General features: G+C 58.0%; 1 protein-coding gene across 8 annotated transcripts in view; it reads left to right on the top strand.

The window, feature by feature from the left end:
• HDAC4 (histone deacetylase 4) overlaps positions 1 to 26,189 on the top strand; it is a 289,488-nt gene that overhangs the window by 182,931 nt on the left and 80,368 nt on the right. For all 8 annotated transcript variants that reach the window (XM_053216030.1, XM_053216034.1, XM_053216029.1 and 5 more), the window contains 3 exons: positions 10,692 to 10,842; positions 20,387 to 20,507; positions 24,496 to 24,617. In XM_053216030.1, the coding sequence (XP_053072005.1) occupies positions 10,692 to 10,842; positions 20,387 to 20,507; positions 24,496 to 24,617 (394 nt within the window). The remainder of the gene's footprint in view (positions 1 to 10,691; positions 10,843 to 20,386; positions 20,508 to 24,495; positions 24,618 to 26,189) is intronic.

Below are 26,189 nucleotides of genomic sequence, written 5' to 3'. Positions count from 1 at the left end.
CTCTCCCCTATGACAAGCACGTGTTTGTTTGGTAGACCGCCTCCAGCCTCCCCCCCGCCCCGTGCCGACCCGACACAGCTCTCACCGGGAGCCTTGCGTGGCGCCATCCGCCACCCTCCTGGTCCACACGTTTGTTCTGCACGTGGATTCAGCGCCTTTTCTCACGGGGTCTCCCCTGGACACCTGCTTTGAAGGTGCAGCGGGCCAGTAAATTAGCAGGACGTCTTGTAGTAAGTCCCCAGCATTGAATTCCTAACCCAGGAGTGCACGCACGTCACCCTCTGATGATGTGAGGCTTCTTCTGTCCTGGCGGAAAGCCTTGTTTTGTTTTTCTCACGCAAGGCTTACAGGTTCTGTATTTATTGGGGGTATTTTATAGATTGTGTTATCAGAACAGAGTGTGTTGCTTCCCTTTATTTACTGCCTGGCTACTTACCGTCAGTGCGTAGAAAAGCTCTGGATTTCCCGAAGTGCGTTCAATTTTCTCGTTAGTCCTAGTAAATGTGTAATGGGTTATTTCATGTGCTCCCGGTAGACGATAACGTCGTCCACAAATAATACTTGTCTTTTCCTTTTTTTCTTGAGCTGTGTTGACTAAAACTTCCGTGATCACGTAGTGACCTGACCCACTCCATGGCAGCACACGATGGGGGTCCTGGGCTCGTGGCTTGCGGGAGCAGCAGGGAAGGCGGGACCCTCCTCCTCCATGCCACGGTCTCCTTCAGGATTGCTCTGGGGCTCCGTCTCTGGGCCATGTCACCACTTGCCCTGTGCTGTTGAGTCAGGCACCCCCACTGGCTGGCTCCGTGAGCAGGTGGCGGGCGCTCTAAGGGCAGAGGTCTTCCCTGCATCCTGTGTGGAGAGACCCTGGCCTTTTTCTGTTGTTGGATTAAATCGTCTTTTGAGCTATTTTATAGTTTCCTAATGAGGATCTTGGTCATCTCCATTACAGAGGGGCTTTTCCACCGCCTCTGCCAGTTCAGGGCGTCAGACAGGATGGAGCGCGCGATCCAGAACCGAGGCTCCGCCTGGGTCACCCAGCCTTCCTGTGCTGCGTCTGCGGTAACCGCCCCGCTGCTGCTGAGCGGCCGCGAGCACGTCTGAGGGCGGGGCAGGCAGCGGCCACGTGCTCACCTGGCAGAGCCAGCGGGGAGAGGGACACTTCCCCGTGGCGAGTGTCTGTTCGCGTTTTTCCTTGTCTTTATTTTTTTTTTAACTTTTTTAATATTTATTAATTTTGAGAGACAGAGAGAGACAAAGCATGAGCAGGGGAGGGGCTGAGAGAGGGAGACACAGAATTGGAAGCAGGCTCCAGGCTCCGAGCTGGCGGCACAGAGCCCAACTTGGGGCTCGAACTCCCGAGCCGTGAGATCACGACCTGAGCCGAAGTCGGGCACTTAACCGACTGAGCCACTGAGGCGTCCCGCTATTTTCCTTTGCTTTAATAGAAAATACTTAGTTTCTTCCTCATTCATTTTTTCATGGTGGTAAAATTCACATATCCTAGGTTATCATTGGCCATTTTAAAGTGTATAATTTATACATTTACAATACCGTACAACCTTGGCCATGATCTAGTTCCAAAATATTTTTGTCACCCCGAAAAGAAGCCCTGAAGCAGGCACTCCCCGTCTCCCCTGGCCACAGCCCCGGCAGACCGATCTGCTTTCTGTCCTTCAGAGTTCGCCCGCTCGGGATATGCCGCGTACGGGTCGTCACGCGCTACGTGGCCCCTTCGCTCAGCGTAAGACTCTCAGGTCTCATCCACGGTGCAGCTGTGTTAGAGCTTCCTTCCTTTTTCAGGCTCCGCGATATTCCCTTGTGTTTTGTCTGTTCATCAGCTGATCTACGCTTGGGCCGTTTCCGCCTCTTCGGTGGCCGTGCATGGCGTAGCTGTTTGAGCATCTGCGCTCACCTCTCTGGGGTGGGTACCTGGGGTCGGGCTTGCCGAGTCACGTGTAGCCCTCCGTTGAACTCTTAGAGGGACCACTAAACCCGACTCACTTTTGTATTTCGTATTTCGGGAAGATACACAAGAGCAAAGTTTACAGTTCTATCTGTGTTTGTTCTTCCACTCAGCGGCCTTAAGCACAATCACGTGGTCGTGCGACCGTGAGCGCCACCCATTCCCAGGACGTTCTCATCTCCCCACACAGAAACGCTGTCCCCACGAAACACCGACTGCCCGTGCCCTCCCCTAGCCCGGGGGCCACCCTTCTGCCCCGTGAACCGGACTCTCCTGGTACCTCCTGTGATGATGTCATGCGGTGTTTGTCCGGAGCAGCTATTCTCTGCGTGGCCTTAACGGTAGAGGTCAAGGGCCCGGGTGCTCAGAGTCGTGTGTTGCTAGCAAAGTAGCTAAAATAGGCAGAGCGGTCCGGCAGGCGAGGTCGCTGCCACGTGGCTGTGTCCAGACCCCTGCACCTGCATCCCTGATGTGCTCACACCTGGGCACAAGTGCAGACCACCACTGCCACTGTCTCTTCCCGTGGCCAGCCCCACACTGGCACTGGGGGTCCCCCAAACTCAGACCGCGGTGTCGTCGTCACGTTGCTGACTTAACACGCGTGTACATAAGGACTCGAGCGGATAAAAGTCAAGCCTGCCGTGTACTTGCAAGAATGTTCTGTACCGCATGCCAGATAATACTGTTAGGGTGGGAAAATAAGATGAACTCTGTTCGGTTTGCTAACGGTTGCAAGCGTTCCGGAGACTGAGCCACGGTCCGTCCTTGGGCTTTTCTAAGAGTACACACCTTTGGGGACTGATCTTGGTAGGTAAACCGAGAGTTAAATATGAACCCAGAAGTTGCTGACTTCCCATTTAACCACCGGTCATTCTGTTGTGTTTCCGATAAGAAAGACAGACCGAACTGGGGCAGCAAACTGGACCAGACCCCTAACAGACTGCCACTGCGGGGGATCCCCACATCCCCGAGGAGTGCCTGGTTAACGGACTGAAGGAGGTTTTGGCTGGGGACCCCTCTATCCAGGCTGGGGTCGTTTTTCTCCTTTCCAAGTGATGTCAGTTCAAGGGAACCCAGGGCCAGCTTGTGGCAGCTGCTAGTGGCACTCCATGCTTCTGGAAGCTTCCCTCTTGCATTTTGGCCCTAATGCCTCTGGGAAGGGTATGAAGAGGGAGCATATAAACCTGTGTGTTTAGAGGGTCTAGTGAGTATCAGCAGGGGCAGGTGTGGGGAGGCCCCCAGTGTAGGATTGCCCCCCCCCCAGCACATACCTGGAGTACGCTGGTCCCCAGTACATACCTATATTATGAAGACTTTCGTGAGCCAAAGTGGCATAACACAAAGAAGAATCACCACTAATTTATATGAAAACCTTTTTGAGTGCGTCCACATCGAGAAAATCGCCTCTTAGGCTTTTCTGATACTTAGGACACGTGTTGCTAGCGGATGCACAAAACCAATCGAGATCAAGCCCAGATGCTCGCAGACACGGTTCAGAGCTCTGGCGGTGGGGCGGGGAGACAGAGGGCGGTTCCCGGGCAGGGCTCGGTGGAGCCCCTCCTGCCGCCCCGGGTGTGTGTGCTGCCCCTGGACCGGCTTGCAAAAGAACCAATGCTTTTCACGTATCTGCTCCCTTCTCCTTGTTTCAAGAAAGTGAAAATCTTCTTCACGTTTCTTTGAAAACGGGCCCTAACGGAGGTCTTTCGCAAAAGCCGAGTGACATAATGCAAACTTTTCAGAAGGAGGGGATACCTGTGCTCCCTGCAAAGGTGCAGAGGCCTCTCGCTTCCTGGCCTCAAAGGCCAGGAAAAAAAGTCTAGCAGGTGAAAAATAAAAATTATCCCCACGCATGTGCTTTTTTCCTAGCAAGGCTGAACTCTGTGTGTGTGTGCGTGTGTGTGCGCGCGCGCGTGCACGCGTGGAGATGTAAAATCTGTCGGTGTGATCTGTGCTGTTTGCACGGGTAGGAGAGAGTTCTAGAGCCATTCAGCTGACAATGTGAGTCCTCGCCTTGCAGGCAGAGGGATAAGGTGGAAAGGAAGCCTGGCTTTATGGCCCTCGCAGCCCAGCCCTGATGTTTACTCTCATTATTACCTGTCCCGGTGGCTGCCCCAGGCCGGGCTTCCAGGTCACCTGAGGCAGCCGCTAATGAGCCAGTAGGACACTCCGGGTTGTTGTAGGCCGGTTCCTAGGAAAGCTCACCCTGCCTGCTGGCCAAAGTCCTGCGTCATCCCCGCACCTGTCTGCACCTGGGTAGCGTGTTTACGGAAGGAACCGCTTGTGAGGCGGCCGCTCTGGCTTCTAGGCGGTCATTACGGGCAAACGGACGGCCTTGCCTGACCTGCTGCTCCGAGGGCTCCTGGCGACGCCCCTGCTTTTCCTTTGCTGCCGGGCGTTTGTGGCACATGAGACCATCGTGCTTTACACAGCAGCCCCTGTGGTCGTGCCTTCTAGAGTGTAGCTACCTGGGTTTGTAGAGGGGCGGAACCTGCTGTGCACTCCCAGAGGCAGCTGTAGGAGTTTCTGTCCTACAGAGAAAAGAGGCTCCCTCACTGTGCACAAGAGGCTTGTGTGCACCCTCCCCCCTCCCCTGTCCGGGCTCTCGCTCCTCAACGTGATCTGGTCCGCGACTCCCCTAGGCTCGCTCTCCTGCCCAGGATGGTGGGCCTGCAGCAGCCAAGGGGCCGGGGGGCAGACACGGTCTGACCTCTACACAGCCCAGAGCCCTCACGGGAAGTGTCTCGGGCAGAAGCCCTGGACAGGAAGGAGCCAGGGTCGCCTCCGGTGGGGTAAGACGTAGGCCTCACCGTGAGGCAGCTTCTGAGGTCAAGCCTTGACGAAGAGCCCAGAGTTCCAGCAACAGAGACGTGATGGGCGAGGGCAGAAGGGGTGCGGGCCGCCGGGCTCGACTGGCCCTGCCCTCACCGCCCCCTGCTCCCCTCGGCCTGGGTGCGCAGCCTCTGGGGGGCCTGCTGTGCCCCAGCGCCGGGTGTCTGAGGCAGACCCTCCTCGTGGTACTGGAGGGCGGTGGTACCCTTGTGGGTGCTTTTGACCACTGCTGGTTGTGCCACGAGGGAAGAGGGAAGAATGGTTTTGAACTTACGGAACACGCCCTTTTGATTGGAACCGGGAAACCCAGTGAGCTAAAGCTGGAAATGGCCCCATTTTGTGAGGACGCCGTGGGGAACGACACTTTGGCCCCAGATGCTCACTCAGACCCACAGCCGAACAGGATGTGTTCCTGGAGGTCAGCCCCCAGACCCCGAGGTGGGAGGGGACACACTCTTTCTCTTGCTCTCGGTCACACGTTGCGTTCTGCGGGTGAGGGTCACGGGGCCTGCCCTGTGCTCACCCCAGGAGATGCGCGGGATGATGACTGAGAAGGCCCCGGAGCATCTCGAAGAGTCGACACAACATGCCCCAGGCCCGGCCCTGCTTCCACATGGAAACGGCCTTGCGGTCTGGCATTTCATACCGGGCCCAGTTCTGGTTCTAGATGGAAATGGGCCTGGGCCTTGCAGCCTGGCTTTTCATACTGGGCCCTTCTGTGGCACTGAGCACACCAGGCTTTTACAGTGTTGAAGAAGCATTTAAGGTCTGTGTTTTATTTTCAGTTTAGCCTGTTCTAAGTTATACTGGGAAGTAGGTGGCAAAGGCAGTTACTCGTGTCCGTCTGTCTGTCCTCCTGTTAAGTGCTGGCAGGTACCAGGCCGTGGGGACAGGCAGGCTTCCTGCGGGGGGCACTGGGGAGAGGCGCCCGCGGGCCTGCACCCTCCCTGTCCCCTTCCTTTTGAAAGTATCTGTCCCTGAGGAAGTTCCAAGGGACTCGCTCAGGGCGAAGAGCAGGCCCAGGCCAGCCTCGTGTGCTCGGTGTGGACGTGCCCACCTGAGTCCCGGCCCCGGGCACCAGCCGTCCATGCGTGGAACCTGGTCCCTCTTCCTTCCTCTCCTGCTGGCCTGGTTGTCCTGTGTTTGGGGCACATCACCAGCCTGGGCCACCGGCACAGGAGGAAGAGAAACAGAAGGGGAGGCAACTGTCACCTGTGCTCGGGGTCGTGCTGAGCGCCGTGAAAAGAGCCCCGGGAGCAGACACGGGGCTGAGGCTGGCTGGCGGGTCCCTGCATGTCCCCCCCCACCCTTCGCCGTGGGCCTGGCATACTGATGGGGGCCACCTTGCACAAAGCACGTTGGACCCTTAGTGGCTAATAAAAGTCCAACTTAAGAATATTTCTGTTGAGGCCAGTTAGCCTCAGGGAGATGGGAGGATGCTCCTGGTTGGTTGGCTGGTTGGTTGGTTTTTGTTTGAAGCCAGGATTTCGCCGTGTGATTGGCCTGAAGGACTCCCGGGACATCCAGTCCGTGTCTTCTGAGAGGGAGGGTTGGAGCAGTTTCCTTACTGTCTTAATTTTCACATTTGCTGCCTGAGTCTACAGTACGTTTAAAATCAGGAGGCTAGGGGCGCCTGGGGGGCTCAGTCGGTTGAGCATCCGACTTCAGCTCAGGTCCTGATCTCACAGCTTGAGAGTTCGAGCCCCGCGCCGGGCTCTGTGCTGACAGCTCAGAGCCTGGAGCCTGCTTCTGCTTCTGTGTGTCCCTCTCTCTCTGCCCCTAACCCACTCGCATTCTGTCTCTGTCTCTCTCAAAAATAAATAAACATTAAAAAAATTTTTTTAATCAGGAGGCTATCCTTGACCTCAAAAAGAAGCCCACTGTTCGTTCTTGGGGCCCCCAGCCCCTCTGGGGGTCCTGGTGTGTGGGGGGGTCCTGGGTAAGCTGTGGTCCTGGAGACTGTGGCCCACGCTGGTGCACGAGTGGCCCTTGGGTCTCGCTTATGTGTGGAAAGCCCGGACCTGCCCCACCTTCTCTGGGAAGCACCTGTGGCACAGGGCACTTCAGGCCCCAGGGAACTTGGCTGCTTAGACGGCGCGGCCTCGGCATTAAGTATTTTGCAGAACCCGGGGCCCGAGAGATTGGGGTTTGACCTGCACTGTGAGCAGTCCCCATGTTAATGACAAGAGGGGGTATGATGTGGTTCCATCGAGCCTGGCTGCTGCAGCGTGTGACCTGGCCTGGAGATAGGCGCTCTGAGCGTGTCGGGAGCTCTCTCGTTGGGGCCCGGGGAGTGCTGGCCCCTCGGCAGGGATGGTGCTTGAGTGCCTGGCCCACTTCTGTCCTTCAGCCTGGCGCCTGGGTTTCCACTTCAACGTTGGTAATTAAACTCCAAAATCAGAGTCGAAGAAAACTGAACCCTAGAGATCCAGTATCTTACCCCGCACTCGGTGTTGGCTCACGCGTAAATTCGGTGTTAAACTCTGGTCGGAGTAATGGTATCTGTTATTATCGGGGTTTTTCCCTTAGAAAAATTAGGTAGTAGATATCTTTAAATTGCTCAGAAGAGTTTCAATCTACAAAAAAAGCAAAAAACAAAAAAAGCCCCCACCTTCTCCACACTTCTCCTCCGCCCATAGTCTGACCTTAACGTATGTTGGTGAGGTACCAGTGGCAAATACGTGTGTGGATTTTACGTGACATAAAACTCGGCATTTTTCCAAGTCCTATTTTTCATAGCCATAAGCTGCCTTCCTCCTGCACCGTTGTTCTTCCCCAGGGAGGGACGGCTCGCAGCCTCCCGTCAGGGCCTGACCGCGGGCAGGCACAGAGTGGCCGCACGGCACGGGCAGCCCCGTCTGCGCAGAGCTGCGAGCCAGCTCAGGAAAGTGAAGCAGGTGTTCTGCACCTTGTCCACCGTCCTCATTTTCCAGAAGCTGAGAGCACAGAGGGTCACTCCGTCCAAAACTCCGGAGGCAAGCCTGAACTGTGTGGTGACACTGGGGGGTGGGTGGGGAGTGTCCCAGCCTGGTTCGTTCTCGGCGCCTTTTTTGGAGGGGCCTTGGCACACGGGTCACTGCCTTCCGCCTGACCCGGGACACAGAATGGACACCTGTAGACGGGACGCAAGTGGGACTGAGACCCTGCAGTGTTGCGGGGGGGGGGGGGGGGGCATTCGTAGGGAACCCAGCGCGTGTCTGTTAATGGCTCCTCCTGAAAACCCCAGGGCAGTGTTGCTTCCTGGGAGTTTGGTCTCCCTGTGAATTTTAATCACCACTGTGTGCGGCTGTTTCCTTCTTTTTGTAACAACAGTTGAAAGATCTCGCTCTCCTTCTGGGTTCTGGCTGCAAAGTAAACATTTTGAGACTATATTAAGTGACTTTCTGCCCCTTCCTCATTTACGCATCAAATGAACACGGAGCAGTTGAAAGGGAACCCAGGGCTGTACGAGGGCAGCTTGAGGGCGGGGGTGATACCCGGAGAGGGGGCCCCCTAGATTCTAAGATCTGTCGTTCACCAGACCACCGTGCTGGTTTCCCGGCCTGAGCGGCACCAGGACGCCCCCCGGGCTGCGGGCTGCTTACTTGCGGACACACGGGAGGCGCACGGCTGCAGCCCGGGGAGGGTATTCACCTGTGCCCGCAGCTGTGCGGCCCTCGCGCAGGTTCTCGAATCCGCATACGAATCCAAATGGGTCAGCAGGCGCTACACCAGCGGAAAGACCTTCCTGGGGCGTGTGGAGGAGCGTGGAGGGGGGCGGGGGATCGGGTCCGAGGCCGGGCGTCTGTGCTCCGCACTGTCCCCTGACTGCCCAGCTGGTGCCCTCCCCCCCCCCCCCCCAGAAGTCCCCTGGCAGCAAGGGCTGGGAAGGTGCTTATTTCTGATAGTTTCGCTGTCTCCACGGAAGATGGTTGGAATGTAACTTTTTCCACAGGGAGGCTCTGCAAAGTGCCCGTCAGTGTCCGTGGGCCCCACCGGTGGGCACCGAGCGGGGCCCCTTCCGCGTGGCCCGCCCCTCACAGCTGCCGCGTCAGTTCCCTTCCGCCTCACACCGGGCCTGCGTGAGTCCCAGGAGCAGCAGGGAGGTGTGCGCCCTGTGGGGTCTGGACGCCCCGCCCCTCCTCCGCCCTCCTGGTTCCAGGCCTAGCCACACCTCACACCTCCCTCTGCTGGTCCACCCCGGTGCCCCTGGCTGCAAAAGGGTCCCCTTCCCCACTGTGGAAGGTAGGAGCTGGCCACTGTGGACCAGGGCTGTGGGTCCCCTGCAGTGAGAAATGCCACCTGATCGCTGGAGGCTGTGTGTGTGTGTGTGTGACCCTCTGGCGAGCCGCGCCCTGGCTCAGTCCCGTGGGGCTCTGCCATCAGGCCGCCTCCCCGGGCAGGGCCGCCGTGGGGTGTGTCTCATGGAGGCTGGCACGGGGCCAGCCGTGTGGGAAGGTGTGGCCCGGCACCTTGCCCCTTGGGCCGCGCACATGGGCCTGGCATCCTGCACCTCCTTCTGCACGCACGTTCCCCACATACCCGCCGGTGGTTGGTTCCTGTCCTCGTGCACTGTTGCCAGCTGCTTCCGAAGCTCTGCGGAACGTCCTCGTCATTGGCCGGCACGGCACTCCCCCTCCTGGGCTGCAGGCTTTACTCAGAGAGGGAGTGTGGACTTCCATTTTACAAATGTCTGTAACTGCTGTTCTTTTTCTTTAACATTTTTGCTATAACGTGATTTGCACCTCGGAAGAGTCACAGACGTGACGGGTGACATCTCGCGTCTTTATAGAGAAGGGCTCTAAGCAACCTGAAATCCCGTTTTCTTAATTTCTTAATTTATGTGCTCTAGTTGGTGACAGAAACCGGGTGATTTCCCTACTCTGGCGACAGCATGGTGGGAACGGGGCCCGGGAAGCCAGTCGAGGGTCCTAGTGGTGGCACTGCTCCCCATTCCCTGCGGCCTCTGTGGGAAAGACATTTGATGGCTCAGATGTGGACACTTGTGCCAGATTTCCTTGCTAGAAAGTTCCGGGGCTGCCCCCACCCCTGTCCCACACCAGAGCAGGATGGCCACCCGCCCAGGAGGGGCCACAGAAACAGGACGGACGATGACAAGAAAAGAGGGCGCGTACTCGAAGCGATTCAGGCCTAGCGCGGACGCAACCCTGGGCTTTGCCGCCGTGTCCCGGGGCGTCCCCCGCCACCACCTCACATCCGTGGAATCTGAGGGCCGACCCTTTCCCCACGAGCCCGTCGGCACCTGCACACTCGTGAGGCTTGTTCCGGCCCATCTGTGTTTCTCATGGATCGCTGCCTCATTCTGCCTCCTCGCCGGGTGGATCTCCAGCGACGGGTGCGCACAGTTGGCCCGCGTGTTGGGCTCTGAGGGCCGTCGGAGCGTGTCCAGCCCGGGTGTTGGGAGCAGGCCGCCGAGCGCTAGTCACACAGGCCTGGCACGGACGTGTCTCTGGGGCTCGGGCTAGCCCGGGACCTGCTGGCCGGGGTCTGGGCGGACGCGCACCTGACTCGAGGAGGTGCCAGTGGTCTGCCAGGGGGGCCGTTCCGCGTCGCCCTCTGCTGTGCCATTCTCAAAGCACCGTTCCCGGCTTGCGACATCACCCAAGCCTCCTCTTTCTTCCCAGCAGCTCTGGGGCGTTTATTTTCATAATTTCTAACACGTAGAAAGTCAGCCGGCATCCGGGGCTTCCAGCAGCCACGCTTGCTGTGTGGACCGGGCCGAGCCAATTCCCCCCCGGTTAGGGGTGCTGGCCGTGCAGAGGACAGCCTGGCTCTGGGAGACACGGTGCGGAGACCTGTGGCCCTTGGCCGGTCTTCGGGTGTGTGTGTGTGTGTGTCTTGTCCCGTCTGGGAGCGAGGCTCTGACCGTCTTTGTCTCCTCCTTCCCTGCTCGCAGCAACAGCAGGAGCTGCTGGCCATGAAGCACCAGCAGGAGCTTCTGGAGCACCAGCGGAAGCTGGAGAGGCACCGCCAGGAGCAGGAGCTGGAGAAGCAGCACCGGGAGCAGAAGCTGCAGCAGCTCAAGAACAAGGAGAAAGGCAAAGAGAGTGAGTGTGCGGAGGGGGGTGGGGGGGACGCCGGGCGGGCTCCGGGGCCTCCCCGACATGGCTCTTCCCGTGGCTGCCGTGCTCCCGGGCCTGGCGGCAGCGGCCCAAGCAAGAGCCGGTGTCGTCCGTGTCCTTGCCGCAGCACCTCGTCCGGGTCGCCGAGAGCGTCCTGAAGCGCACTGGGCAGGTGGGGAGCGGCTCTCCCCTGTGAGTTCGGTTCCGTCCTAAATGTTTCAAAGTTCTTTCCTCTTACAGGCCTTGTGGGAGCGCCTCAGAGCCAGGCCTGGCTTGTGGGCTACACTGGGGGCCGAGCGGGGACGCTAGTGCCGACACGTGCTCTCGGGGCCCTAACGTTCGCCCCTGTGCTTGCATGTCAGAGGACCGGGGTTGCCTCCTAGGAGGGGCCCAGGCTCGATCCTAGCCAGGGGGTGATTCCATGTGCTGGTCCCCTTTGGGAGATTAGGGGGACTTCCCTCGTGTCCCTTGGGGAGGAGCCACGGCCCCCTGCTGCCTGCCAGACGGAGGGCGGAAAGCACGTCCGGCGGGCGCGGTGAGGGACCCGTGTTTGGGAAGCCTCGTGGGTCCCACACACGGGACTGTGGCTGAAGGGGCACAACCCTCACGTGCGTCCGTGCCCCTTTCTTTGGGCAACTTGCTTCCAGTGACGCGCCCGGGACCTAGAAGGCAGAGTCGGCGGGTGACATATTCGCAGGCTCAGTTTGCCTCCACCTGAGACAACCGTGCCGAGTCGAGCCTGTTTGCTCCCTGGTGATGATGTAGTCAAGGTGTGCATTTGTCTCCTGTATCGGGTTTTGGTGTGGTGATTCTAGGGTGATTGACTCTTCCAGTGCTCGTGAGTAAAAATACTAGTCTTCACACACTTCAGGAACACACATAAACCTCACAAAACTAGTGTCTTCAGCTACTGAAAATGGTCAGTCATCCAGACAAACCATCGTAACAGTCCGTCGTGTGGACTTTACCTACGCGCGACAGCATAAGACGCATTAACAGATTCTTGTGAAGTCTCTTATTTGAAATTATTTAAGGATCTTTTGTCCTGGGGTGCGATTTACATACAAAAGGCACACACCCTGTTCCCAGGCTCACCTCCCAGCAAAGCATCTGGATCAGGACGGGAACCACGTCCGGGCCCCTCCCTCCTCCACAGAGTAACTCCTCCCTGGCACCTAACACGGAGGGCAGGTTTGCCCGCTTTTGAAGTTGATGTCAGTGGCTTCATGAATACGCAGGATTTCGTGTTTTGCTTCTGTCACTCACCATCACACTCGTGGAGTCCGTCCTTGCTGTCCTGTGTGGCGGGAGATCACTGATTCAGGCTGCTGCCTGTGCCCCACTCACAGGCGTCCCACCACATTCATCCAGCCTGTGGTTGGTAGGTATCTGGGTGTTTGCTGACCCACACTGTTAGAGACAGTGCTGGCACGTATGTCCCCGGGCACGTTTCCTGGTGCGGACAGGTAAATGCGAGGTATGCACGTGCCCCCCCCCCTTTCCTGCGTGAGGCCTGGCCTCCTCCAGCCTTGTAGGGCAGCTCCCGTGTCTGCTTCCCCACCAACCCTGGTTGCCATCAGCACTCTGAGTCTGGCTGCGAGCGGTCGCCCCTGTGGCTTCAGCCTCACAGTCTGATCACCGGTGAGACTCGGTGCGTTTTCATGTCTCCTGTCAGAGGGGTATATTCCTTTCCTGGGAGAAGTGCCTGTTCAAGTGTCTTTCTCATTTTTGTGGTGGGTTCTCGCCCTTTTCCTCGACTTGGGTAGTTCCCTTGACATCCCCGCACAGAGCTCTCCCTTGGTGTGGTGTGTCCCACATGCTGTCCTGTGCTCTGCTCTGTCTGCTCTGCCTCATGGCGCCTTTTTTTTTTTTTTTAACGTTTATTTATTTTTGGGACAGAGAGAGACAGAGCATGAACGGGGGAGGGGCAGAGAGAGAGGGAGACACAGAATCAGAAACAGGCTCCAGGCTCTGAGCCATCAGCCCAGAGCCTGACGCGGGGCTCGAACTCACAGACCGCGAGATCGTGACCTGGCTGAAGTCGGACGCTTAACCGACTGCGCCACCCAGGCGCCCGATGGCGCCTTTTAAACAGCACAGGCTCCCGCTGCTCCGGCGGCCTGGTCAGTCTTCTCTACACTGGGTTCAGGACACCTTCCCACCTGTGTTCTATATACATTTTTATAAATATTCTCTTTCCAAAAGGCTGTTGGTTTTTTCCTAAAATACGCAGCTAGTGTATCACTTTTGTGTTCAGTTTGTCTCTCCACTTAACTATTTTTAAGTTCTTAGTAACTGGTTTTATACATAAAAGTAACAACTTTTATGATCGTTAGTTACTAACGGCGTATTTTGCTTCTGAAATCATATACTTTAATGTGTTTTTATTCTAATGGTCTGGTTGAGTTTCAATGTAGAAAGCATGTCAGAAGAGTTTTTACTACATGTGAGATCTGATTTTTGTACCAGTATTTTAAGGTAATTCCTAAAGCTGAATGGTACACTCATTACATCACACTATTCGGGTAAGACGATGGCTTATGGGGTCCGCGATGGCCCATGATGGAGACTCCGGGCATGAGGACAGGAAGCCGTCAGGAGAAGATAAATTGCAGATTTGGGTTGGCAACATATGCCCTTGGTCTTTGAGGGCAGACTCGTATCTGCGGTGGGCTGATGGGGCAGGCAAGGCGGCCATGCTCACGGGTCACTGCCCAGCCCGCTGGCTCAATGACACCGTCCTCCGTTCCCACGTCCGCACCAGCCCAACCACTGCCTGTATTGTGTGTGTGGACTCCTTTGTGTCCAGGGTCCCTCCTGGCTGAGGTGTGGCCAGGGCATGACCACCTTTGAGTGGTGTGGCATGTGAGGTCAGGAAAATGCCCCAGATGTCCTGATGCACTGGTCTGGAGGGGAGGGTGGGCATCAGCGCTGACATTTCTAGAACTCCCTGGATGATTCTCATTGCAGCTGGGGTTGGGCCGTGAGTCTAGGTGAGTCCGCTTGCTGTGTGTTAGGGATCTGTCATAGGGGCTCCATGGCCTGTCGTTGGGGGCCGCCTTCTATGCTGGAGAGCCGCCCTGTACATGACAGCACCTGGCGCATATAGGAGCCCTTCTCCTGGGGGCCCAGGTGTGCTTGGTGGGGCCGCACGCACACAGCGGCCTCTGCCTTGGGGCCTGCTCCTTTCTCCTCTCTCAGGCTTTGCTTTGGCCTCAGTGGTACATCCTACTTATGTTTTGCTTTCGAGGAGGGTAATTGTTGTTCATCAAAGGATGGACGTTAAAACTAAGCATCAGCTAGTTGATGTATGCCACAGTGAACCAACAAATCCAGGTTTTCAGATTTGCTAAAAAGCAGCTCAATTGGTTCCTAGTAGTTTACCAGAAGCTTCCAATAAAAATAACATCTTAAGCCTCACAAAATGCGAAAAGATTTGCCTTCGGAAAACATTTTAGATCTGTTTACAAGTCAAAAACAATTTCTTCTCTACCTCCTAAATCCCCCCCCCCCCGACCCCCACAACTGGAGCGTTGGAATGTTCTCTGCTTCCCTCCTCCTTGCTCGTCACTCACAGCAGCCCTGGTGGTTTTCAATTTGTGGATTTGGGTGGTCAGGTTTTATTATTAATAATAAACTGTGTACAGTGTGGGTATTTGGCTCGCTTGTGTAGGCTTTGCAGCCCTGAGTGTGGTCTTGTGAGAAGGCAGGCCTGGCAGGCCCCTGTGCCCCGCGCCACTGGGGGCAGCCCTGTACCTATGAAGGAGAGCCTTGTTCCCACCAGCTTAAAGGGCGTTTGTGGGGAAATGCAAATGGCCTGGGGCGTCTCCCGTTTGTCAGCATTTGAAAATGCAGGGCAAGGCATGTGTTTAGTTTCTTGGGGTTTTTTTAAAAGGGAATTTCCTATTGAATATTTAATTAAAGTTTTGTGACATTGATAAACGTTGACTGTGCTTTGAATTTAAATAATTCTGCAGTTTTCTTTTGCTTATTGATAGCAGTCAGTGCTGTTAGCTCTAAGGAGCAGTGCATTCTTGGAACTTGTGGCAGGTTTCGTCTCGTTTAGCATGAACACATGATCTTTCATCAGGGAACTTTTACTTAAATTAACTACATTTAAGAATCTAAGACATACCGTCTTTTAACACAAATTCAAAGGGAGAATCAATCGAAGGCAAGTCTTTGTTCTCTGGGCAGTCTGGGACGAATACAGCTACGCTTCTTTTCGCTGTTATTTACAAGCACAGCCTGGGTGGGGAAAACGTGCCATCGTTTGAGGCAAAGTCATTCACTTTATTTTAAAAAGGAAAAAAAAAAAAAAAAGAGTGGCTGAAGAGGCTGGAGTTAAAAGACCCAGCACCTGGTCCAGAAGGTGATTCTCCATCCCACGTGCGAAGGGGAGCTTCCTCAGAGCCCAGCGGGGCGTGAGAAGAAGGAGCCAATCCCAGGCAGAGGTCACACGGAAAACCTGCGATGGGCCGTGTCCAGAGGCACCTTCTCCTCTGCCTGCGCCCACGGGTGCCTGGTCCTTAGATCCCCTTCCCTGTGGGGAGGGGACTTCATCTCTTGTATTTTATTTACATCTTTATCCCCATTGTCCGGATCAGACCCTGGCGCATCATTACGTCTCTGGAAACCCTGTCAGATGGATGCGTGATAACCAAGGGGAATAAATTTTTTTTAAGTAAAAATGAAAGACATTTGGTATTTGTTTATCGAATGTGTTTTATTGACTCTATAATTTTGGTTTAAAGTGGACGAATCTAGGGGCGCCTGGGTGGCTCAGTCAGTCGAGCACCTGACTCTTGACGTCGGCTCAAATCGTGATCCCAGGGTTGTGGGATCGAGCTCCGCATCCGGTTCTGCACTGAGGTTGGATTAAGATTCTCTCTTAAGATTCTCTCTTCCTCTGCCCCTCTCCCTACCTGTGCTCACTCACTCTGTCTCTCTCTGTCTCTCTCTCTCTCAAACTAAATAGATAGATAAGTAAGTAAATAAAGAAGAGGAAGCCGGAGGAGCACAGAGTAACGTATGGAAGTGTGGAATCGCTATATTGTACACATGAAACTAACATGACACTACGTAAACTAAAATTGAAATTAAAATTAAAAAAAGAGAGAAGAAAAAAAATTTTACTCAAGTATTTTATAAGGGTCAAAAGAAGCGTTGTGCGATGCATGTTGGATTGGAACTGAGGACACAGTTAGAATGCAAAGATTTCAACATACGTGACCAGGACGAACAACCTGCAGATAAGAAGTCAAGGTGGCAGAATCTGTTGAGAGATGGGTCAATGACTGGAAGGATGACAGCTCCGTTTGGAATCGCCTTCACGTAAAGTGCCAAGAAGAGAAGACGGTCCCTCTGTGGCCCAGCGTCACACACCTGTGGCCCGGCGTCTGCCGTGGGTCCCGCGTGTGTATGGGTGTGAGTCGTGCCCACCGCCCCTGTGAGGAAGGGCCCGGTGTGTCAGCCTCCAGCCACAGGTGGCCTGGGAAGGGCCAGGGAGGGTCCACCCTTCCGACCAGATCACCGTCTGCCCCCTCTTGGAAGGTGGACTCGGCCCGACGTGCCCAGGAGGTGCTGCGGCATTCATGTGGTATATTTATGTCGGAACCTTCCTGAGCTCAGGGAGGTGGCTGGTCCTGATTTGGTTCCACGAGAGCCTGGTAAGTTGCCCTGTCCCGGCCCGAGCTGGCCGAGGGACCCCATGTCAGTCCCGCAGACGTATGTCCTGCCATGAGGACACAGCAGGCAGCTCAGGGCACAAGGCCCTGCCGGTGGCCGGCAGGTGCCACAGCCCTGGCCAGCAACAGGGCCAGGGTCTCCTCCAGGAGGGGCCGCTGTCCTTCGCCACGTCCCGCTGTGCTTGCCTGTCGCTGGGATTTGTCGCGTGCACTCCCTGCCGCGGTGGGGCGTTTGTTCTTTGCCCTCCTTTGAGTTCTGGAGCCCGAGACATCAGCCAGGGCTGTGGCCGAAGCAGGGAGAGTCAGAGGCTGCCTAAACCTGGTCCTCGGGGCCAGCTTGTCCCCACAGGGCCCTCAGGGGAGTCATAAGCATCCCCCCACCCCGTGGAGGGCAAGTGGAGCCACCGGGCCGGTGGTTGTGGGGAAGATCCGGCGAGCTAACACACAGTTTGGGTTTGCTGGGAAACTTTTGGGAATAGCCTTGCCTGGCCCACCGAGAGTGTCCGCTGCTTGTCTGCTATTTTGCGTGGTCCACTCTTCCGGAAGCAGTTTTGCAGGACCAGGAGGCCACCTGCTCTTCCTCCGTCCGGGTCTTCCTGCTCCCCCTCCTCCCGCTCCTCCTCAGCAGGAAGTCTGATCCTCCCTGCGCGGCCAGCAGCCCGAGAGGGAACAACCAAACTCCTCGTTTCACTGTGGTTTCTTTCATCTCCGCAGGTTGCGCGTATCTCGCACATTTATTGGCCAATTCGCGTTTCCCCTTCGTCAGCGACCCTCTGCGTCCCCTGTCCTTCGTCTCACTCCTGGTTGCCAGGCCCGCCGTGAACGGTCGCGGTTAGCCCTTGGCGTATGTTCTGCCACCCTCCTGGTGCCCCTGCGCTGTCATGAACGCCACGTGACTGCATGCCTGGGCACGTTGTAGGCAGGTCTCTGTGTCTGCACGTGCGATCTTCTGACACGTCCACTTGCAGACAGGAAACATGGGTTCTGCACGTTCAGAATCTGTGTTCCCTCTGACACTGGCTACGTTTCGGGGGACTGAGCCGCGCTGCCCGGAAGCAGGTGTGACTTTGTGCCTTTGGTCACCCCCCACGGCCCGACCTGTTAGCGTTAGTCGTCTCCCGTGCCCTCCTCACGAGTGTCGCCGGGACACCGTGCCCGCTGGCTGGCACCCGGCACGTAGAGAGCTCTGGCAGGCTTCTCTTCTCACGTGCCCCTGGGGCCATGTCCCCAGAGCCTGGGAAGGCCCAAGACACAAGTCCGTGTGTCGTGACAGGAGCTTCTGAAGGTGGTTTGGGGTCGGTTTGGCGAACCTGTGTTTCCCTGGATGGTCTAATTCGGACCCTGTTCCCAGGGGTCTGTGCTGTCTGACTGTCATCCACGACACACGCAAGTCCCACTGTGACCTAACTGCGGGGGACGCTGCCCTGGAGCACGGCAGACGTACGTACAGCTGGACAGAATTCAGTGTGCAGATGATAACAGTGGCAAGAAAGATGGTTTCTCTGATGATGCTAACAATTCACGAGCAACCTGTCAAAATACCTAGAGAGTCACATACACCAAAATCCATTTCACGCGCATCAGAAAGAACCGCGAACACATAGCAACAGCAAGCACATAAATGAATGAAAGCCCAACACCGGGGAAACAAGGATAAAATAAAACTTATTATTTACCAAACCAGCGAAAGGAAGATCAGTTTCAAAGCTTCCGGGAAATGGGGAAACCAGAGCAGATTACGTGCAAACAGGCGTTTGAATATCAAATTTGGGAAACAACCAGTATTTCCCTCCTCTGTTGGGAGGAACCCAGTTCTTTCCTCCTGCGTTTGCCCTTTACGTAGACCCACGCGGACCCGGAACGCGACGCTGCTGGGATTGCCCACGACGCAGCGCTCCGTCACCCCCGGCTGTCCTGCAGCCCGTCTGTTTGGACACTGCTCAGCTGAGGGCTCGGTCCCACAAGTCCCCCCGGCACACGCCGGTTGCCGATCCAGACTGTCACGCGAGCGTCTGACCAGCCGCTGTAGGTCCTCAGAGGTTCCCACAGCCCCCTCCTTGCTTGTTGAACTTGCCGGCCGGCTCACAGCACCCAGGGGGAGGCTCCTGACACTCCTCGGTTTAGTAAAGGACGTGGCAGAGGACAGAGATGAGCAGCCAGGAGAAGCAGCACGTAGGACGAGGTACGGGCAGGTCGTGGGCGCGGGAGTCTCTGTCCCCGTGGAGCTGGGGCACGTCGCCCTCTCAGTACGTGCGTGTGCTTCCCAGTGTGGATACCCTCTGCACCCCATACTGGGACTTTGTATGGAGGCTTCCTGGTGAGCAATCATTAACTCTGTTTCCAGCCCCTCTCCGCCCAATCCAACGGGGCTGAGGATTCCAAGCTTCTAATCACGGCTTGGTCTTTTGGTGACCAGCCCCTCCAGGAGCCTTCCGAGAGTCCAGCCAGGGTCACTGCATCAGAACAAGAGATGGCCCTAGTGTTCTTACCACTTAGGAGTTTACAAGGGTTTTAGGAGCTCGGTGCCAGGAACTAGAGGCACATGCGCGTGCGTGCACACCCGTAAGTCGCGTGGTGATCCCAAGTACTGAGAGAGACGGGGTCACGTGGTGATCCCGAATACTGATAAGGGCATGGTCAGAGGGTGACCCCGAGTACTAATAGAAGAGACAAGGTCACATGGTGGTCCTGAGTACTGGCAGAGAGACTGGGCCACGTGGTGATCCCGAGTACTGATGCAGACCAGGGTCACGTGGTGATCCCGAGTGTTCCCGAAGGTACAAGGTGCCTGCCTCTGGTGCATGGTCACGGTTGGCTCGTGGTGGTCAGTGTACGGAGGCATTTTGGGAAGCAACTAGAAGGTGTTTTGAGGGGCTCCTGGGCGGCTCGGTAGGTTAAGCGTCTGAGTCTTGATGTCAGCTCGGGTCAAGACCTCACGGCGTCTCAGATGGAGCCCCGGGTCGGCTCCGGGCCGAGCGTGGAGCCTGCTTAAAATTCGCTCTCTCCCTCTGCCCAACCCCCCTCCCTCTCTCCCCCCCCTCAAGTAAATGAGTAAATAAACATTACTATTAAAAAAAAGCACCGCTGGGATTCTCGACAATAATGGGAAGCATTGACGCCACTTGCAAGGGGAAGGCAGGCGGTGCTGCACGGGGCGCTGAGAACGGATGGGACTGGGCAGGTCTTGCGTCAGGGTGGTGGCTTTGGACTTGGATCTGTGTGCGCACGTCTGTCTCTCCCATCTGCAGCTTTCTGTCCCCGGGGCTGTGAACGGCCAGCCCCCGAGAACCCCGCGAGGCGCAGGCGCTGCCCGCATGCAGGCTGCCCACACGGGCCCCGGGGAAGCGGCCCAGGAGCAGAAAGCCGCCTTCCCTCGGACGCGAGGCCGCCGCGGACACGTGCGTCACGGCACACCTGCTCCCGTCCGCTGGTGGCGGTGCGTGCACACAACCTCCGGGGCTCGGCCGCATGTGCCGTAGCGGGGACAGAGCCGCGTGCTGCCCGCGCCCGTTCGCCACATGCTTTCACGTGAGGGTCCGAAAGCGCCCCCGGCGGCCGATCCGTGTTAGGTGACAGTGAATCCGTCTGCTGGTTACTTCTCCGTGGTCGATGGGGCGCGGTTCTGCGAAATGTTCGTGGGAGGAAGAGCCCTTCTTAACCCGTCTCCTGTCCTTCCCCTTCCTCTGAGAAGCCTTCCTGGCACCAGCAGCGTCCCGATTTCGGGTCGATTTCGGCTCGCAGGCCGGGCTCCGAGCCGCTGCTCCCTCTCCAGCACAGAGCTGCGCGTCCGCGCCGCTGGGCCGCCACCCCCGGTCACCTGTCTGTGCTTTCTCCCGCGCCAGGTGCCGTGGCCAGCACAGAAGTGAAGATGAAGCTTCAGGAGTTTGTCCTCAATAAAAAGAAGGCGCTGGCCCACCGGAACCTGAACCACTGCATCTCCAGCGACCCGCGCTACTGGTACGGGTAAGTGCAGGGGTGCGGGCGACCGGGCCTCCTGTCTGGGGCCCCAGTGGCCCGGCACCACCCGTAGGCCGGCACGGTACCGGGTCTTCACCCTGAGAGGCGGGGGAGGCTGTGGGCAGAGACTCGCCAAGCAGGGAGCGGGCTCGCGACAGCTGGCGCAGTCCAGCGGCAAATGCCGGGACGGTCACCCAGACAGAGTGGGGCCGGTCTTTGCATGACAGAGGCTGGTGCCTGGCCATTACTCTTCTCCCGTGTATTTTGGCCACAAAAGGAGCCACCTCACTGGCACCGTGGTCTAACTTGTCCGTGTGCACCCGCTGGATTTCTACCCGGTGTTTCACTGACTGCTAGGCAGGTCCGTAGCATCTGTGCTGTTTTTCATGTTCATGTGAGGAGCCCTTTCGCAGAGCCCACGTGGTTGACAGAGGCCACAAGAGAGCCTCGTTCGTGCTAACAGCCGGAGAGGCTGGTGCACCGCGGCAGGAAAGTCCGCGACAACGCCCGCGCGCAGAGGGATGTCCCCTGAGCACCAGCCCGTCACATGGGAGCTGGCCCCGGCACAGGCCACGTCTGGAGCCGAGGAGCGGGTTTATGTGGCCTTAAGCAGTGATCAAGGGTGCTTTGCGGCTTTTTGCTTTGAAATCTAGTTTTCTCCCGTTTTCACGGCTGATTTCATCTCTCACAAAATCCATAAGGTGGTTTTCATAAATCAAAATATGATTACCTTCTGTTTCATCGGGGGAAAATGTATTATTCTCAAGCTCCCAGCGGACAACTGTGTTGACTAAATAAAAACCCCACCACATTCCGCTGAGATGATCCCGAGGACCTGGCAGGTGACACCAGTGACCAGTCAGAAAGTACTTTGATTCCGAGGCAGAGACGGCGCCCTCGTTCTGTGTGCAGCCATCACTCGCTGCTCGGTCCCTTAAGCTGCACTCATCGAAGCATGCTGCTGGCGTGCACGCTGCTCAGCTGGGGACACGACTCACACGGACGAGCAAAGGCAACAGCGTCCCCGAAGAGCCACGGGTGACACCGTGAGCCCCAGAGCCACCACGTGGAGGATTCCTTAGAAACGCTTGTAGTGGCCCCCGGGGGCCCACGTCTGGCTGGGGTGCTTGTTGTGGGAAAGCTCCATCCTCCCCTGGGGTTGGGGGCTATGGGCTGATGCCCCATGGAAGGCGGTTTGGGGAGCGGGTGAGACGGTATCCGCGGGGTTTGCGCTGAAGATGGCAGGAAGGGGAGTGGGGGCGGGGGCCTCAGACCAGGAGGCGCTGGGGGAACCCGGGACCACAGGCCTGTGGAGGCGGCAAGAGGGCAGGGGCTCTTGGGCCTGCTGGCGGGAGGGAGGCTCAGATAGCGGGGCTGCAGTGTTTAGCAGCTGTGGTCGGCGGGCGGGGAAGCGCCAGGTTCTGGGGAGGTACAGCTGGCGAGGGGCCAGAAGACTGTGAGCCTGGAGGGGGTCACGTGGTGGCAAGCAGGAGTCGTGGGTTGACCGCGTCCGAGTGCTCGGATGGTGGCCGCGGTCGCGGCGGAAGATTGGGGTGGCCGGTGCCAGGCTCCCCTGTGAGTCGGGGGGATCCTGGGGTGGGGAGACCACTGGCAGGAGCGGAGGCCACGGTGACGGGTTCATACGTGACAGGACAGAGCCTGTGGGTTGGGAGAGCACGTCACCTCCCATCCTGGAGGCTACAGGGAAGGGGGCGGTCCCGGCAGGAACAGAAACAGAGCACTGAGGAGGGAGCTTGGAGTTGAGGGAAGGGCCGCAGGGTTGAGGGCAGGTGAGGGTCCCAGAAGGGGTTGACAGGGACCGCTCCCTGAGCAGGGCTCCCCAAGGTAGGGCCCCGACTGGACGAAGCTTGCTTGCTCTGGGTTCAGGTCCCTCGGAGGGATTTGGGGCACACAGGCTGGAGTGCGGAAGAACGTGGTCTCAGGGAAGTCAGCCAGGGGACAGCGCTGTTTGCATGGAACTTGGCCTCTGTCTTGCTTTGTCACCCCGAGGCCGACATCGTGGAGTGACTGTCATGTTCACTTGCTGTTGTGAGGGTGAAAACTGGGTCTTCCTGGAGAAGGAACTGAACTTTGACCCTAGCTTCGCTCCACCCACAACAATTAGCACAAATGTGAGAGTGCATCAGTGTGCCGTGCCCGTGCGGCCAGGGACTGGACCCGGGCCTGGAGTGACCACACGTGCCCGGTCCCCAGGAGGGTGTGACGGGGGGGGGGGGTTTGCCCTGGAGGGGCCCCGGGGGCCTGTGCGGCGGGCACCCCAGGGCCACAGGCGCAAGGAGCTGAGCTGTGCTGCCGGGAGTCACTCCCTCGAAGTCTCCGGCCCGAGACGGGGCAGCACCAGCGGTGGCACTGGGGCAGCCTGCGCCCGGACCCTTCTGTCGAGGCTCCTCCGAAGGCTGGACCGGGGGTCAGGAGGTTTAATGCTGACAGCGTCTCGAGACAGCAAACCGGAAGAGAAAACCTGCCAGATCTGAAGCGTAGCGTTTCCAGCTTCTGGCCTCATCGGAAACGATCTACAATTGAAGTCTCTAGCGACACCAGATATTATTTGTAGTAACATCCACTGATGCGATACCCTGTCAGTAACTATTACTTCGCTCTCCCGTCCCCTCACACACACACAGGTCCTCCCGTGTTTCTCACGGAGGAAAAGGCGAGTTCTTTCCCACGTCGTGGCTTGGCCCTGAGCGACTTGGAGCTGACCGAGGGGATCCCCTCTGGGGATGTGAATCCGTAGAGAGACAGTGCTGCCCTCAGACCTTTCGGGAGACCCTGAGAGAACGGCCCCCGAGGGGAAGCCTTCCCACCCGAGGCGGCGACCCCCCGCGCAGTACCGATGTGTGGGTGCACCTGTCCCGGGAACGCGAGCGCGTCCTGAGGAAGGAGCCGCGCTCTCGCTGCTGCTGGCAGGCGCCCGACGGGCCGTGTCCGGGGCTCTCTGAGCACTTTGCTGCCACGTAGCCCGGCCGGGCCCCACGGCCCATGTGTCAGGGCCACATTCACAGGGCGGGTCTCTGCGAGCGGCACATTCTCCGTGAGCAGCACCAGTCTGCGCTCAGATATTTAAACATCCACCTGTAGGCATTTAAGAGCCCACAGTCTCCATTCAGACAACGCCAGGTGTGTGCGTACGCGGTGCTGTGGATCCAAATAAACAGGCTACCAAATGCCAAGTAAGTAAGTTGGCAAATCGTTTCAAGTCATTAAGTAGATCACGCAGTTGAAAGACGCAACGGGATTCATCACGCCTTGCGTGGATGCTTCCAGCAGGGCCCAGCCGGCCGTCCCACCGAAGCCCCAGTTGGCCGATGGTCTGGCCGAGGGCCAGTGGCACCGCTTCCCCAGCCCCGACCCCCGCTCCCGCCCCCCTGCACCTCCTCCCGGAGCCCGACCCTGTCTCCCCGTGTTAAGGATTGAGTCACGCCTGGCTGGTCGCTAGGGGCAGGAAACTGCACAGACCAGCTTCCAGGCACAGGGTGCCCTAGTCCAGACCCGTCGTCCTCAGAGAAGGGGGCCGACTGGGTGGCTTTGGTTCCTCTCGAGGTGCAAATGACGGTGTTTTCTGCTGAAAGGATGTCCCTTTGGGGACCCCAGACCTCATCATCACCAGCTCCAGACACACCCCCAGATCTCAGTCACCTCTAACCGCCTTTGGTTCTGTGCACATGCAACCCCCGCCCCCCCCCGTCTGCCCCAAGGACAGGCCCTGTGCGTCTGGCGGTGACCCGGTGGGTGGCCAGAGAGCAGTCAGTGCAGGGAGCCCCCAGGTGGGAACGGGGTGACGGTGGGGGGTTGCACGGGCCCTCGCCCCTCCTGCACCAGGGTCTGGCAGCGGAGGTCGTGCTCGGCCTGGGTTCCCGAGTTTGGTCTGGCCCCCGCCAGGAGGCCAGTCTCCATGCGCGGCCACAGCTGATCCGGGGCTGATGTGACACCCTGGCTAACTCGGCCGTCTGTCTCTGCCTCTTCTCTCCAGGAAAACACAGCACAGCTCCCTCGACCAGAGCTCCCCGCCCCAGAGTGGGGTGTCGGCCTCCTACAACCACCCGGTCCTGGGAATGTACGACACCAAAGACGATTTCCCGCTCAGAAAAACAGGTCAGTGCCCCGGTCTGCTGCTGCCTGAGGGCGGGGCTCCCAGCCGGCCCCTCCCACATCCCCAGACGCTGAGCCAGGCTGGGATGCGCACTCGGAGGGAATCCCAGCTCATTTTTAAGTATTTGGGGTTGTTTGAAATTATTATTAGAGCATCGTGTTAAAATAATCCTTAAGCGCTTCCTGACGGTTCATACCAAAAGCAGCGAACCTCACGTAAGTACAGCTGCCCTTTAACACTCAAGCTCATTCGTGAACAAGAGCCTAGCTCATGGCGTGCTGCACTTTGTCACAGCCGGAGCATCCCCTGGTGGGCCTGGGACACGGCAGCTCCCGCCCACGGGCCCAGGGTCCTGCCGGAGCAAGGCAGCCAGCGTTCGGCCCTCAGCGCCGGCTCTAGGCAGGGCCTGGGTAGCAGGGGCGGCCGGGGGCCCCAGGGTAGGAGCAAATGTATTCAAGAAAGGACCTCATTGTGTCCCGCGAGGACATGTCAGCACGACGCCTCAGGGTGTGTGCGGCTCTGTCTCCAGCAAAGAAGGGCATTCAGACTCAGGCTCTCTTGGACTCTGTCCAGCGGTGATGGTTTCAGCGGGCAGTGGCTTTTAAGAGAGGTCAGAGCGGCTGTGGCTGGGGCACGAGGGTGGCCGGAAGGAGTGCCTTCCAGAGGCTTTACCTCAAGAGGTGAGGGCCGGCTGTGGCCACGGGCTACCCTGGTCGCAGACGCGGCACGTGGAGCCCGCGGGTGCAGAGCATTGTGGGAAACCCCAGGGCGCCCTGCTTGGTGGAAATGAGGCCCTTGTGGCACAGCTTTTTCTTTGTAAACACCAGTCTTTTTTACCCGGAGGATCTGGGTTGACTTTTGACAGATACGCTTTGAGGCAGTCACATCAGCGTCTTTACGCGAGTGATGAGGCTTTGGGGGACGGGGCTGGACGGCTCCCCCGCCGCCCCACCCTAAAGACAGAAGACTCGGGGCCTCTCAGTCAGAGCTGTGCCCCAGCGGAGTCGGTGTGGCACGCGGGGAGCAGACCCTGCATCCAGAGCCAGAAATTGTGGGGAGGCCCCTCAGTAGTGCTTGACTGACGGTCCAGGTGTGTGAGATGGAAGGACCGTGCCACGAAGGCCACGGGCCTGGAGCTGGAGCCCAGAGTCCCCGACCAGCACCTCGGTGGGGTTGGCCGAGCCGAGGCGAGGACCCTGCAGGCACGGGCAGGGTTTCCTTTCTTGGCGAAAGGAAGGTGCCACTGCGGTCCTCTTCTCCTCAGTTTGGGGTACGTGGCGCTCACTCGTCCACTGAGAACGGTTGTGGGTTCGCCTAGAGAGAACCCACGCGCTCTCCAGAAGCGCGCGGCGGCCGGTTCTCCCAGGCTGGCCCGCCAGGCCCCCTTCTGGAACCTGGTGCCGTGTTTAACCACACTCACATCCGCAGAGCAGGAGGTCACGGGCAGCAGCGGGCACCGTGCCGGGAGAGGGGCCGAGACCGGGCCTGCCCCAGGTGCTCGGGGCCCGGAAAGAGTGAGCCGCCGGAAGCTCCCCTCACCCGAAGTGCGTGGGCAGGTTGTGGGCTCCCCCGTC

Source organism: Acinonyx jubatus, chromosome C1, assembly GCF_027475565.1.
Source record: "Acinonyx jubatus isolate Ajub_Pintada_27869175 chromosome C1, VMU_Ajub_asm_v1.0, whole genome shotgun sequence".
NCBI classification, from domain to species: Eukaryota; Metazoa; Chordata; class Mammalia; order Carnivora; family Felidae; genus Acinonyx; species Acinonyx jubatus.
Note: the sequence above shows the minus strand (reverse complement) of the source record. Positions and strands in the feature narration are given on the sequence as shown.